Source organism: Suricata suricatta, chromosome 4 (assembly GCF_006229205.1).
Source record: "Suricata suricatta isolate VVHF042 chromosome 4, meerkat_22Aug2017_6uvM2_HiC, whole genome shotgun sequence".
Lineage (NCBI taxonomy): Eukaryota > Metazoa > Chordata > Mammalia > Carnivora > Herpestidae > Suricata > Suricata suricatta.
In genome coordinates, this window is record NC_043703.1 from 126,963,317 (window position 1) to 126,978,249 (window position 14,933).

General features: G+C 39.3%; 1 protein-coding gene across 4 annotated transcripts in view; it reads left to right on the forward strand.

Annotated features, from left to right (window-relative positions):
- Positions 1 to 14,933, forward strand: part of KDM3A (lysine demethylase 3A) — a 54,036-nt gene that overhangs the window by 347 nt on the left and 38,756 nt on the right. For 3 of the 4 annotated variants that reach the window (XM_029937744.1, XM_029937745.1, XM_029937743.1), the window contains exons 2-8: positions 506 to 721; positions 7,735 to 7,890; positions 9,014 to 9,124; positions 12,650 to 12,752; positions 13,475 to 13,599; positions 13,861 to 13,933; positions 14,033 to 14,121. In XM_029937744.1, coding sequence (XP_029793604.1) covers positions 536 to 721; positions 7,735 to 7,890; positions 9,014 to 9,124; positions 12,650 to 12,752; positions 13,475 to 13,599; positions 13,861 to 13,933; positions 14,033 to 14,121 — 843 coding nt within the window. In that variant the 5' untranslated portion in view covers positions 506 to 535. Of the gene's footprint in view, positions 1 to 23; positions 184 to 505; positions 722 to 7,734; positions 7,891 to 9,013; positions 9,125 to 12,649; positions 12,753 to 13,474; positions 13,600 to 13,860; positions 13,934 to 14,032; positions 14,122 to 14,933 lie in introns of all 4 variants that reach the window. The other variant, XM_029937746.1, reaches the window with a different exon arrangement.

The following is a 14,933-nucleotide window of genomic DNA, read 5'->3' on the forward strand; positions in this document are numbered from 1 at the left end:
CGACGCCCGGGGGTCGGCGATAGGGAAAGCTTGGTGTCGGGGCGGGGCGGCGGGGCAAGTGCGGAACCGCGGTCTGGCCCCTCCCGCGGGGCCGCCCGGGGCGGGGACACGGCCGCCCGGGACGGGCCCTTGCTTTGGGCCTTTTCTTTCTCAGGGTCTGGGGGCGAACACTTTAAAATCCACGTAAGCTGCAAATAATTCTTCCCTCACTCTGTCTGCGTTTAGGTTTAAGGTTTTGGAAAAGCGAAACTTGGGAGAACGGGGGTCACGCGGCGCTTGGGCCCGTGTTTGCTGTGGGGGAGGGCGCCAAGGGGGCGGGGGAGGACGCGGGTGTAGAGATCGGGGGCTGGGGTCTTCCCTCGTAACCGGCCGCCGCCGTCTGGGTTCTGGTCTTTTCGAGCGCGATTAGGATCCCTCTCTCCGCCCGCGCCTCCCCCGCGTCCTCTCTTCCCGGGCCCCCTCCCACCGACAGCCCCCGTTGCATTTTGTTTTTGTATTTTTGCAGGGAGGAGCCCTTCCTGCAGGCGTGGAAACCATGGTGCTCACGCTCGGAGAAAGTTGGCCAGTATTGGTGGGGAAGCGATTCCTCAGTCTGTCCGCAGCCGACGGCAGCGACGGCGGCCACGACAGCTGGGACGTGGAGCGCGTCGCCGAGTGGCCCTGGCTCTCTGGGACCATTCGAGCCGTCTCCCACACCGACGTTACCAAGAAGGATCTGAAGGTAAAACCGGCTCCCGGGCCTCAGCCGTCGGACGTTTTGTAGTTACCTTGGTAACGAGACAGCCAGCGGCCCCACTCCCCTTTTCTGAAAAGCGCGACCAGAAAGTTGGCATCTGATCTGAAGGTGCAGAAAACTAGACCTTGAAAGTCTTTGAAATGGTGGTGTAGAGGCGACGTGTGTTTGGCCTACAGTTGCCTGTGTTTAATGACGGCCTTGGGGTTGCTCAGACATGCTTCGTTGTTGCCCGCGCTGTGCCCTACTGGGACCGTAGCAGTGTTTCTCCGAAGGGGGAGCATGGTTAATATTGGATTTGTTAGGTAGGTGATGTTAGGCATCATTAGGAATTGAGGGCTAGTAGTTTCGGGTGGATTTTTTTGTCTGCTCCTCTTAATTTCTTCACCCAACTTGTTAAAGTTTTAGCCTTGTTAGAAATGAAGTGTGAGTGAAGAGGGAGGTGCTTAGTTCTGTTTGGCATATTAGGGTGGGTACTTGTCCGTATATGGTGGGTCAGGGTGGAAGTAGCTCCCGGTCCTCGGATGAGTTTGTAGGTAGGTGTGGGCTATGACCATATATGGAGGGCGGGGGTGGAGCCGCCCCTTATATGGTGTGTTAGAGGACTGGCTTTGAAATACTCCACTTTGGTGTGCGCGGGGAGGGAGAGACTTGAGAACCAGTGTGGACAGTGATTTTTAATCAGAATGACACTCTGAATCTTTTTCAGTTAGATCATTTCAAAAAGATGAATTTTGATTGTACTCCTTTATAGAAGTATTGGTGGCAAAGGATTGTCTGGGAACAACCAGTAAAGAAGCCATTCTTCCAACAAAGACTCCTTTGTGCAAAAATAACTGGAGACAGGTCCCTAACAAAGACTCTAAAGTGGTGGCAACTTGAAGGAAGCTTGTGAGAAGAGAAGAGATTTCCACCCTGGGTAGTGATATGTTTTAGTATCTTCCCTTGGTCACCCGCTGCTTTGTCTTGAAAACGATGTTCAAACTGGGAAGCAAGTTTTAGCATCAGCAGCTGAATCCGCAGTTGATTTCGGACACACTGTTCATTTGAACGCTTTAAGGGGATCACACATGCCCAAATGAGTTTTAGTCAGTAGACAGTTGTTGGAAAAGGATATGTGGTTATATAGTAAAGCTTTCAGCGTGCCTTGTCCTCATGTTGAAAAGGAGTGACTATTGAGCACTTAGCCATGTGCTAGGCATCATGCTGAACACGCATGCTGAGCATGATCTTACAAATCCTTACAGCTCTGTGGGAGTAGGTACTAATGTTGCCCCATTTTACAGGCAAGAGTATCAGGGCTGAGGAAGATTAAGTAGCTCACAAAGATAACCTAGAAATAGGCATAGCCTGTGTTCGAACACAGGAAGTTTTGATACCTGAGCCTGTCCTCCTTACCTTTTATGATCCCTTTCCTGCAAAAGGATTCCTTCATGTACTGTGCAGATTGCTTTTTCTCCTCCTTTTCATTACTCCTTCCAGACTGGGTTTTGCTGTTCACACAAAGAAGGTAGAATGGTGTAAGGGTGGCCAACCTATTTGCTTTAGGCTAATAATTTTTATCCATAAGGTGGGCTTTGTGTGCCAGATTTCACTCATAGTTGTTGTGGTTTATTTTACCTGCCAAGTAAAATTTTCTCTAGTGCATTTGTTTTTATCTGATTTGAATGGAAACAAGATTTGATTTAAGTCTTTAGTTCTTTGGCAGATGATGACAGACTAGGTATTCCCTTCCCCCACAGGACCTAATTACAGACCTGTTGGATTAGGAAGGCGATCTAGGAGGTCCTTTTTATGTGTTCTTTGTAATCTCTCACCTTTCTGCCACCCCAGATCTTTGAGGTGGTGGTAATACAGATTTGGGGAAAGGAGTCTTGGCCAGATTTATATAATTAGCTACTAAGTGATGCAGGGAGGATTTGAATCTAGGTTTGGCCGTGTCTTTTCCATTGCATTAAGGTGCCTCACCTGAGGATAAATAGGGATTTTAATTTCAAGAACAGTTTTAACTACATTTGATTTTTGCTTTACCTGCAGACTTCATAATTAAGTTTTCATGTAAGGTATAAATCCCTTGATATTTTTTTTAATCTAGTCATGATTCATCATTATGTTCCTTAATTGAGTAGCAGATGGCTTAAGTTTAAGGGCATTTTGTATTAGCAAACACACAGAATTTCAGAACACTAGAACCAAGTTGTGCTTGGGGAAATACAGGCAGAACTAGTAAGTAACTATGACCATGCTTACACTTGGGCTTGGGGATATTGAGTTTTGGGGGATGGAGTGGGACTGGGGGCTAAAATGTATATAAATGAATAAAATTCAAGTAGTAGGCAACTATTTTGGCATCAGTAGAAATGAAGTTTGTCTAGGCTGATTTGCTGTTGATGATAATGAGGCCAGCACTTGTTAACTTTGTTTCACCTAGAGAGACTTTGTAACAAAGTCACTTGGATACTTTATGTCTGGTTGTTGATTACAAAGAGCAGAGTGAAGACATAATAACGATTAAATACTTAGTATGTGGTACTTTATTTAATCCTCACAAACACCCTAGATGGTAAACCACTTTTTTTAGTGTTAGAAATTGAGGCTTGAAGAAGTTAAATAACTTGTCCAAGTTTGTCTTTAGATCTTAAACACTAGTCAGTAATAAGTAAAGTGAGATTATAGCACTTTATTTTGCTATCCTTACACTTAGAAGACCGCTTGGCAGTAGAGTTTGCTGAAATATATGAATAAATGGAAGGTATCAAAATTATTCTACACTGAAAAACAGCTTTAGAAATCTAATGGAGCAGTGGCATTCTCTTTCTCTGGAATAACAACAAATCTTTATTAGGTGTGATTATTAAGAGCCTCTTTTTATACTACTCTTTCTACTTTAGTGTAAGACAGGTGGCTCCAGCTTTGTTCATTATGCATGCTGGCAGTGTCCTCCTTCCCCAACTTGTCTGTCTAGCTCTTCTCCTTCCTTTGAACCTATCTTATCCTGGAGTTTTCTGCTCTTTCTTGGTCCTTAGGGATCCTTAGCAGATGAGTAGTACTTGCCATCTCCGTATACTGTTTCCTGCTGTTAAACCATGTTGGCAGTTGGGTGCCTTGACCAGTGCCGAGCCTTTTCATCCTTACGTACAATTGGAATTTGCATGTTGATAGATTCTGCTGCCAGTCAAACCACGTAAAATGAGAAAGTTCTAGCAGTGTGATGAAGTCTGTTTACCCCTCATAATTGAATGCCAGACTCTGGGATTTTAAATGCTTATTTATTTTTGAGAGAGAACACAAGCATGGAGGAGCAGAGAGAGAAGAAGACACAGAATCTGAAGCAGGCTCCAGGCTCTGAGCTGTTGCGCAGAGCTGGACATAGGGCTCGAGCTCACGAACTGTGAGATTGTGACATGAGCTGAAGTCAGACGCTTAACTGGCTGAACAACCAGGTGCCCCTAGACTCCGGGATTTTAGACAAGCATTTTATTTAGGTGTAAGACCTAACCAGAAGCATAATGAAATAATTTTCTAATTTGTAGAGTGGTGAAATAAGTGCTATTATGCATTGTCCTAGGCATAGAATATATATGTCATTAAAAACGTGATTAGAAACCCTGCCATTCTGTAATTGTCTACTTTTAAACTCAGAAATGTGGGGCACCTGGGTGGCTCAGTCAGTTAAGCCTCCGACTTCGGCTTAGATGATGATCTCACGTTCGTGGGTTCAAGCCCCACGTCACACTCTGTGCTGACAGCTCAGAGCCTGGAGCCTGCTTCCGATTCTGGTCTCCTTCTCTCTCTGCCCCTCCCCATTCATGCTCTGTCTCTCTCTGTCTCAAAAATAAATAAAAAACATTCAGAAAACATATAAAAAATAAACTCAGAAATGTTTTACTTGGCTTTTCTGATAGTTTTCTTAAGCATATACTCAGGTGAGATTAGTGTATGTTAACAGTGAGAGGTTTTGAGATTAACTTGATTAGATAGAGATTTTCTGTTGGGAAAAACTTAACATGAAATAACTATTTTGAAATGATAGTTTGAAATGGTCCAGTTTCTGGTCCACGTATTTAATAGACAAATAAGGCACACATTTACAAAATGTTGTATTAAAAGAATAGCAAATTTGGAAATGATTTGTAGTGAGTCATAATAGGCCTCTTTTTGGCTTTTGGAATCAGATAGCATAAATAACATCTTCTTTGTGAACCAAAGGAACATGGGGGAATAACACAATATAAATGAGAACTAATTATGTCGATAAGCTAGCAGAAGCTTGGTCAAGTCACTTTAGTTCCCCCCCCCCCCCCGAATTTGAGTTTTTATTGGTGTGTCTTTTAATATAAATTTTTGCTTAGGAGGCTTTAGTGGTAGAGGGGTCCCTTATGTAGAGAACTGCAAGCTTCAAGGCACAAATAAAAGACGTATGTGTTTTTGATAAGAAAATTGCAAAAGAATGTTCAATAGAGCTCACAACTTGGTGGTTTCATTGTATTTTTTTAAGTCACCTTTTAAACTAAAGTTAATGTGAATTTTTGACCATGCAACCTAACACGTCAAAATCAGTTATTTTTTTAAGGACCTAAACTTAATTAAAAAAATTTTTTTTAAATGTCTTTTATTTTTTTTTTGAGAGACAGAGACAGTATGAGCAGGGGAGGGGCAGAGAGAGAGGGAGACACAGAATCTGAAGACTGGCTCCAGGCTCTGAGTTAGCCGTCAGCACAGAGCCTGACGCGGGGCTTGAACCTACGAACCGTGAGATTATGACCTGAGCTGAAGTCCGACGCTTAACCAACTGAGCCACCTAGGCGCCCCTTAATTTTTTTAATCACTCAAAAATGAGGATGTAAAGAAGGAGGGAGGGCCCTGTCTAAATTTTGGTTTAAGGTTCATTGTAAACTTTATAGTTGGTTATCAGTAAGAATTGTGATGTTGCTTAAGTTTTGGAAGGCCACTGAAGATCTTAATCCTTTACTTTTTTTTTGTCTTTGTTTCTTTGTTTTTTGCTGAATAAATATTGGATAATCATATTTAAGATCTTTCCACCACTCCGAACTGAACTGATAACTTGATAAATTAAGATTTGAATTCCCATGGAGCTTTTAAGGCTACTTAGTCTCCTTGTCTTAAAAATCTACTTTGTCTTAAAAATCTTACAGTTAAGTGAGGGGTAGATGTTAGTATTTTCTTCTCAAAGCTAGCAAAAACAGTTTCAAAGAGCTTAGATTTTAGTAAGGGTTCTTAACGTGCCATGCAGGTTAATTGGTTTTCTTTGTAATACTATGTATCTTATTTTATGCAAATTAGATTATTCTAAGAAAGTGTCAACATAGCTGGGATTCAAACCCAGATTTCTCTGGTGCTGTAGTTTATATATGCTCATTCCTCTCACACATTGATGGGAAAACTGTCATCTAAAGCTAGTTTGGGTTTGGAGTTGATGTGATGTGGGTCAGAAAGACTGTCCAATTTAGGGGAGCTATCACAAGGCCTGAATTCTGGTCGCTGGGAGGCAGGAGGATGAGCAGTCTCTGAAGAATTCTGTGCATGACCACTGATTGGGTATAGTGATGGGTGGGATGGGTAGAACTAAGAAGAGAGTACACACATAGGGCCTTGTCCCTTAGTAAATGTTCACACATTTGGATGTAGTCTGTGATTACTGCAAGATTAAAAGTCTGCCTTGCGAAGAAGATCTGCATCTTCTCAGGGGAAGTTGCCTGGGAAATTAGGGATGCAGATTTTACTGCTGGGAGGAGGATAGGATGGATTTTAAACTTCATTGATTTTTTAAAGATCGATATTCTAAGGCCATGAAGCTGGAGAAAGTTTAGGATTAGGGTTATAGTGGTATCCCAGTTGGGAGTGTCTTGCCTGCTAAGTGGGTTAAGAGTAACAGAAGGTAAGAGCCCAACTTAGAGAGACATATATTCATTCAACAAGTATTTGAGTACTGACTGGAGACTGGATACTGTATTTCACTGCAGTGAAATACAATGGTAAGTAAAAACATGCAGGCCTTGACATATTAGAATTTATGTCAGTCATTCAAAGTGTGGGTAAATGCTAGGAAGGTAAAGTATGGGGCTTTGAGTGCAGTGAACAAGGTAACTCTTGTGAGGGGTGCAAGAAGCTCTTAGGGAAGGTAAGTCTTTGAGGACAGGAGTTTTTTAATTGGGTTCTGACAGATGAATGGAAGTTAAACTTTTTTTTAAATTAAAAGTTGAAAAGGAAGATATGATTATCTATGAAATTATGAATAGAATTGGCATGTTTAGTAACTAGTTCTTTGAAACCAAAAACAAGAGGCCTCTTTAGTAGGAGAAGGGATTTTAAATCAAATTAAATAAAGTGATTTTTACACCAAATATTGAGGAAGTTTAACTCTGAAGTCAGTTTATCAACTATTTGCTTCTATATTTAGCAAAGTAGTCTTTGACTTTCAGTTTATTCAACTGAAAGGGATATTGAGGATATGCTGTCTAGTAGGCCTACTGTTAAATCCTATGAATTTCAAAGGGATTCAAAGGCAAGTCCTGGATTATGGTGAATGGAGTGGGGGTGGTCATTTTAGGCCCACAAGGGAGTCAATTTAGAATTATAATGACACGCAATCAGTACTTTTAGGGTTTCAAATTTCTTTCTTTTGATTCTTAAAGCTCTGATGTCTAACATATGTAAAAACTTTCTACATGGGGGGTTTTTGTGGTATGTATTGCCTTCCTAGAATTTACTTTGCTGGCAGAACTTGGCCTCCAAAACCCTTGACTGCTGCCTCCCAAAGAGATTTGGGAGCCAGAACTTGATGGTTAGATTAACATGTTCTCCTGGTTTATTGTGGACTGTGAAGGGAAGTAAGAGTGGGAAAGAGGGGCAGCAAACATTCAGATATTCAGATTAAAGATCCAACTAGAATAATAAGGGCATAATCCAACGTGAGCATTTTTTGTGTTTATTTTTGTTAATCAAATCTGATTTTTTTTTTTAACCTTCCATTTGTCTAGGTGTGTGTGGAGTTTGATGGGGAATCTTGGAGGAAGAGAAGATGGATAGAAGTCTACAGCCTTCTGAGGAGAGCATTTTTAGTAGAGCATAACTTGGTTTTGGCTGAACGAAAGTCTCCTGAAATTTCTGAACGAGTTGTTCAGTGGCCTGCAATAGTGAGTAGAACTTGGGCTTATGAGAAGAGGGTCTGTGTTATGTGTGGAACAAGGGAAATGGATATGTAATGCCTATAATTGGCCTCTGGAGAATAATAGTACAGAAACATGAAAGTGTAGGGGAGTTACAAGAGATCTGGGATCTCCTGTCAGCCCTGCAAGGAACCCTGTAACTCTAGGCCCTTGGTTTTCTTGGGCCTGTTTCTTCACTTGAAGAATGGGATTGGAAGTAATATGGGTAATGTCTAGGTCAGAGATCAGAAATCAGCAGCTGTATATAGACATACAGATCTGTTTAGATTGATCCTCATAGTGTTTTAAGATTTGAATTAGTTGTCTGCATTTAAATGTGGAGAGTATACCTTAAAATCTGGCTGTTGCCTGCCTCCTGTAGGGAGTCGCCAGTCTTGGCCTCATGATCTCTAAGGTTTTCTCTGACTCCTAATATTCTGTAGCTCTGAAGGTACTGGCAGTCAGCATATGATTATGCCATTTCCACATTGTAAGTCTGGTGTAGTTGGATGACGAGAGTGATCACGGGGTTTGGAGAGAACAGTTCAGGTTTTGTGAGACATAGGGCTTAATGGTGGAAAGGCCAGATTTAGACAGTTGGAAAGGCTAGGAAGGTGACTGAAAGGCTGACCAGATTCTCAAGGCTGCCAGATTGACCAGCCAAGCGTGCTATGTTAGCAAAGTTAAGATTTTGTCAGTGGGTGAGAAGAGCTACTGGAATTTTTTGAGTAAAATAATATAGGGTTTTGGTTAAAGTTGTATTTTGCTCATTGTATTTTTCTACCCCTGCTATTAAGAATTTGCTAAATACATGGTTCTTTATCCCCAGAAAAATGTATACACACAATTTGTTGCATAAATTTTGGAGAAGTTGTGTATCTTTGGACCCAGAATTCTATGTTAATGAGTCCCAAATGTGTATCTGGTTTAAATGATAAAAATCATGTGATCTTATGGTTGCATAAATAGTCGTTATAGGGATATTGGCAGTAAATAAAAAACTTAATGGTTTTACCTTTTTCTGCATGTGTGGAAAATTGCTAGTCTCCACTTTCAGAGTTATACTGACATCAGTTGTGATGCCAAAACATTTTCCTTTGTTTTGCTATAGGTGTACAAGTCTCTGTTGGACAAAGCTGGTTTGGGATCCATAACCTCTATTCGCTTTCTGGGAGATCAGCAAAGAGTATTTCTTTCTAAAGACCTCCTGAAGCCTATACAGGTAAAACATAAAAACAATATTAAGCTCTAAAGATACAAATACAGTCTTTTAAGATAAGAACTAAAATATTGATGTTGATTGCTCTAATTCTAATAGCTACCTAGCAGAAAAGGACCCATCCCAGCAGTTAGTTGGTAGACATCATCCCTCAGTGTTAGCCATTGGGTTGGTGCTGTCCATTTGGGATTGGAAGGACAGAGATACTGCAGTTGATGGAGTGTGTGTTTGTATGTGCGCACATGCGTGTATATGGAAACACCTAGGTGATACAAAATTTTTAAAAAGATTGACTCTCATTCATATATACATGTGTATATGTCCATATATGGCAGTTGTTATTTTATGTATTCTGTATTCTTAATTTTTTTTTAATTTCTTTTTTATTTTTGAGAGAGAGAGAGAGACTGAGACTGTGACTGCGACTGCATGAGCAGGGGAGGGTCAGAGAGAGAGGGAGACACAGAATCTGAAGACAGGCTCCAGGCTCTGAGCCAGCTGTCAGCACAGAGCCCGATGCGGGGCTCAAACCTACCAACCGTGAGATCATGACCTGAGCTGAAGCCAGATGCTTAACTGACTGAGCCACTCAGATGCCCCTGTATTCTGTATTCTTTATTTGGGAAGTTGCCCACATGCTAAAATATATTTGTAACCCTCAGATCAGTACTTTGGTACTTTCATGGTCATTCACAGATATTGGCAGTGTCACAAAAAAATTTGAGTTACCTGACAAATAGTCCCAGCTGAGGTTGAGTAAGATGACATTCTGCCTTCGTGTTTCATCTCATACTGTAAACAAGTGTCCTTTTTGAGGTCTAATTAGTGCTGAATTTTTATGCCTTTTTGTTTTTTGTGGGGTTTTTTTGATGGTTTCACTACACCAACTACAGTGCTGAAGTACTGTCTAGTCTAAGTGCAAGAAGGCTGTGATGTGTCTTACGAAATACATATGTTAGAGAAATTTCATTTAGCCATGAGTTGTAATGCTGTTGGCTGTGATTTCTAGGTTAATTATGCAGTAATGTATATTAAATAATGTGTCTTCCAACACACACACAGATAAAACAAGGTTATATATAGATTGGTTGATGAAAATGTGACCCAGAGGCTCAAAGGAGCCTAACCCTTTCTTTCCACTAGGAACAGTGGTTCACGTTTCACTATTTCAGTGTTTGTGATGACTTAATAAAACATAATTACAATGAATAATGAGAATTGCATGTGTGTTCTTTCCATTTAGCTTGCAAAACATTCTTTTTCTTCACAACATTTAGGCTCTTGGGTCTTGCTTATATGTGATTATTTTTCTCATGAAAATGTTTGCAGAGAGAGGGAATGAACACACAGATTATTTCCAGATTACTACCTTGGGAATAATATTGGTCATGTAATACCATTAGTCTTTTAGAGGTCATTTATGAAACCCAGTCCCCTTTATCCACATCCATTTGGACTTGTTTCTGTGGACTGTATTTGTTAAAAGGCAGTGTAGGGTCAGTGGTCATTGCTGTTGATGTTCCTGTGTTGGAAAACCCAAAGCACTGGCTTTCTCACTACTTAAGTCTCATTTCTGTATCCTGGAGGTGAGTGAAAACCAGGTCCACATTCTGAACCTTGTTTTATAATGTTTTAAGTAGAACAAAAAAGGTGCTTTTGGTTGTTAATTTCAGATGCAAGTTACCTTCATGATGTTCAGATAGGCATGTTGTTTTTCTTGCTATAAAAGGAAGAATGACTTGCTCTTAAGGACCAAGGAACATATAAGAGGGGCTTTGGGTATCTCATTTTACTTTGTGATAGAGGAATTTTTACTTCTCAGCATTTTTTTCTGGACAGTTCTGTTTCACATCTTTTGTATATCCAAGCTTTTTAGTCAAAGTAGAACTCATAATTTTGTTTCTTAATATGAAAAAGCAAAATCAAAATCAGTAAGTATTTGTTCTCAGGGAGGTGCATTGTGGCTATCACTGTGAATATTACTATTAATATAATATTAGTTGAGGGAAACTATGATGTGTGCTCTTGACTTTTACTGACGATAACAGTGGCCGAAGTTTAGTGCTTCAGGGCATTCTCTTGTAGATGTGGGTGATTACATCCAGCTTCTACTGTATGAAACTGTGTTGGAGGATGTGATTACTGCAGTAGAATGCTTGCCCTATATAATGCACAGAGAACCTGAAAATCATTTGGCATATGTAGAGGTTCAAATTGAAACTTAAGGTCTGTCTTTTGGATTGAATTTGACTTATTTATCTGTGGGTAAGAAAAAAAGACAAAATACCCAGGTCAAACATCTGGCACTAAAACTCTTGTGGGCAGAGTAGAATTAGTCTACCTTGTTTAAGAGCCATTTGTGACTCTCTCCATTAATGTGCCATTTTATCTCTAAGAATTGGATGGGTCGTCTGAGTGGCTCAGTCCGTTAAGCATCCGACTTTGGTTCAGGTCATGATCTCACAGCTCTGTGAGTTCGAGCCCCGTGTCTGGCTCTGTGCTGACAGCTCAGAGCTTGGAGCCTCCTGATTCTGTGTCTCCCTCTCTCTGCCCTTCTCCCACTTGCGGTATCTGTCTCTCAAAAATAAATAAATATAAAAAATTTTTTTAAATAAATGGAGCACACATTTACTTTTTTTTTTTTTTGAAATTTCAGCAGCAGGAGGGGGAAAAAACCTATAAGTGGTCCATTCCAGTTAATGTTGAGCACTTCTGAAGACCCTAGGTTAAGTTTAATTGGCTTAAGAAATGCATCTTTTCCAGCATGACCTCTCTAAAAGACTAGCCATTTTTCCCAGTGGGAGAAATGGATGAACTTCCTTTGACTACTATGTATCTATTTCACAGTGTCAGAAAAGCGTGAAGGCCTGATATTAGAAGGGCTTCTGTGCTGTATAGCATGCATTTGGCAGGTTATTCTTATTGACAGTTTCTGTATACATTTATCATAACTTAGTGTGCACACAAAGCCAAAAGAGTATGGAATAGTGCCCGTATGGAGCAGCTGCCAAGAATTGAGTGTTTCAGAACTGGCTTGCTAAAAACTTAATGCTGTTCATTCAGATTTTTGTCTCTCTCCATACCTCCCTTTACCATTTGTAAACAAGAATGCATTTGGAATTTTAGTTAGGTTAAATCTGTGTGGTGATTTGTTAAAAACAATTTCAGTGAATTGACTCTGTATCTGTGTGTTTCTATGTATGTGTCTTTTGCCCGTGGGAAATCCATGGATTGACCAGCTAGTTTATTGTATTTCCTGTAGTCAAAGTTATGTCATATTTTAAATTATGCTTTGAGCCACTCTTTAGTATTTGTCATGCTCTTAGCTTGAGGTGACTTCACGTTAGTCTCCTTTATACCTATGATCATTTGATGGATTCCTACTATTTGACCTTTTCAGTTCATTGGAGTTGCGGTGATTTGGTGCCATCAAATGGCTAACGACAGTACTTTAACAGTAAGCTGATTGAAGTATCCACTGGAATTTAACTCGTCATATTTGTTACCTTAAAATCTTCCATTTTTCAGGATGTAAACAATCTTCGACTTTCCCTTATGGATAATCAGAATGTCAGTAAAGAATTTCAAGCTTTGATTGTGAAACATTTGGATGAAAGCCATCTTTTACAAGGTATATATATTATCTGTTGATCATAGTTCATGAGTTGACAAATAATGTTATAAGAAGCTACATTTTAGTCCTCACTCATTCTCTCATTGAACTTTCTAATTTTTTAGTGATTGCTATCCTCATGCAACTAGATGATTGATGGACTTTATATATATTCAAAAGCCTCAGAAATTTGGAAAGCTCAGGGCTTATGTGAAACTAGTAAAGTAGATATTAAAAAAGCTCAGAAGTATTTTGACATGGAATTTAATATGTTTGAAATTTGTCTTATAAAATTGATGAAACATGAATGTCATAATTCTGATCTTCCCATATACTGTTACTGAGTTTCCTGGTCAGTTTCAGAGTTTTAAGTGTTTTGTAAGACTTAGCAATTCTGTTGGGGTTCCTGAATTTGGATCCCCTAAAACTCTGCACAGGAAAGGAAGTTAGGTTTAGTGAGTTATCTGGATACTACTACTTGATCTCATACAAATGGTAGAATAAATATATTGCCGCTTTTAGGTAAATTAATAAGAAAATGGAATAAAAAGTTTGAAATAAAATTTAAATTTTCTCCTAGCTTTTCTGAAATGTCTGTCTTATGTTTATAGCAATATCTTTTAGTGTTTATTTTTGTCTACTGCTTTTTCTAAAGACTTGAGAAAAGATTATCCTGGATGTTGATGTGTTGGGAGATAATGCAAATTGCACTAAGGATTCTTTTTTTTTTTTTCTTTCAGGTGACAAAAACTTAGTTGGTTCAGAAGTAAAAATTTATAGCTTGGACCCATCCACTCAGTGGTTTTCTGCAACCATTGTAAATGGAAACCCAGCATCAAAAACTCTTCAAGTCAACTGTGAGGAGGTAAAAGAGGATGTAATCGCATATAAGATAACTTTACAGAGAAAGATAATTCTAAAAAGGAATTACAATATTTTGTAGGAATTAAACAGTTTTATTATCTTTATATTAAAATGTTAGAGTAGAAAGAGAAATATCACATTATTTTTAAAAGAAATTATTTGTAAGAAGCTCCTCTTGTATGTTCTGTTAACAGAACTAATTTCTGGTATGTTTCTGAGCATTTTTAAGTTTTCCAGTATCTTTGTTTTATTTATTTTTAAGATTCCAGCACTGAAAATTGTCGATCCATCACTGATTCATGTTGAAGTTGTACACGATAACTTTGGGACGTGTGGTAAGATATACTGTTTGGTTAATATCTGATCTTTCCCCTTTCTCCTTTTCATGTTAAGAGAAACAGGGAGGCCAACTTACTTATTTTTAAATATTTTAGGTAATTCTACAAAAATTGGAGCTGTAAAACGCAAGTCTTCTGAGAATAATGGAAGCCTAGTTTCCAAACAAGCAAAATCTTGCTCTGAGGTAACCTCATGTTTGTCACTTGTGTCAAAGTTTCCTTAACTCTAATGGTGTGTGGCCAGTTTGTTTGGTGGTTATAAAGCTCTCTTCTGTGCTATCTTGTCTGCTCTTCTTTGCTAGTTCCAGATCTTGGCCATAATTTCTATACTCAAGCAGATGGAGATAATATGTTTCTGGTTAACTATTTTTTGTGTAAAACATGTATTTTTTAAATATTTGCTGAAAATGCTCAATAGATTTGACAGTTCTCATCCATAAGGAGTGTTTTTGAGGGTAAACTGAGTTGTGTGTATCACATGGAAGAATGCCTGGCATGAGAGAAGGGAAGGAACCTCAGAATTCTGAGTAGGTGTGGAAATAGGATTCTCCGCTCCTCAGCAATAGAGAAGTTTGATTGGTAATTTATAATTGGTTGAACAAACATGGTTTGCTGTAATGTATTTCTGCCCAGAAAAGTTTAGGCTTGTATGAGTGCTACTGTGAGTTCAAGGACTGAATTTAATTCTATTATGAAATAGTAAGGATTTATTTAGATCAAGAAACATAAGACTGTTTCTCTTTGATGTGAGTTGAATCCTTAGGACCTATTATAATACAGGTAACTTTTTTTTTTTTTTTTTTTTTTTACAACCTAGGTACGTATTCTAATGTACTTGTGTTACAGGGAGAAAAACACCTTTGTGATGCTCTGCTCCAGGTTGGAGCTTAGAACTTAAAAATTGACCAAGTTGGTATTAAGATTGTTGGCAGCACTTTAGAGAAAACTTTGGGGTCTGCAGGGGAAAGGCAAGAAAAAATGGCATGGTAGTGAGCCA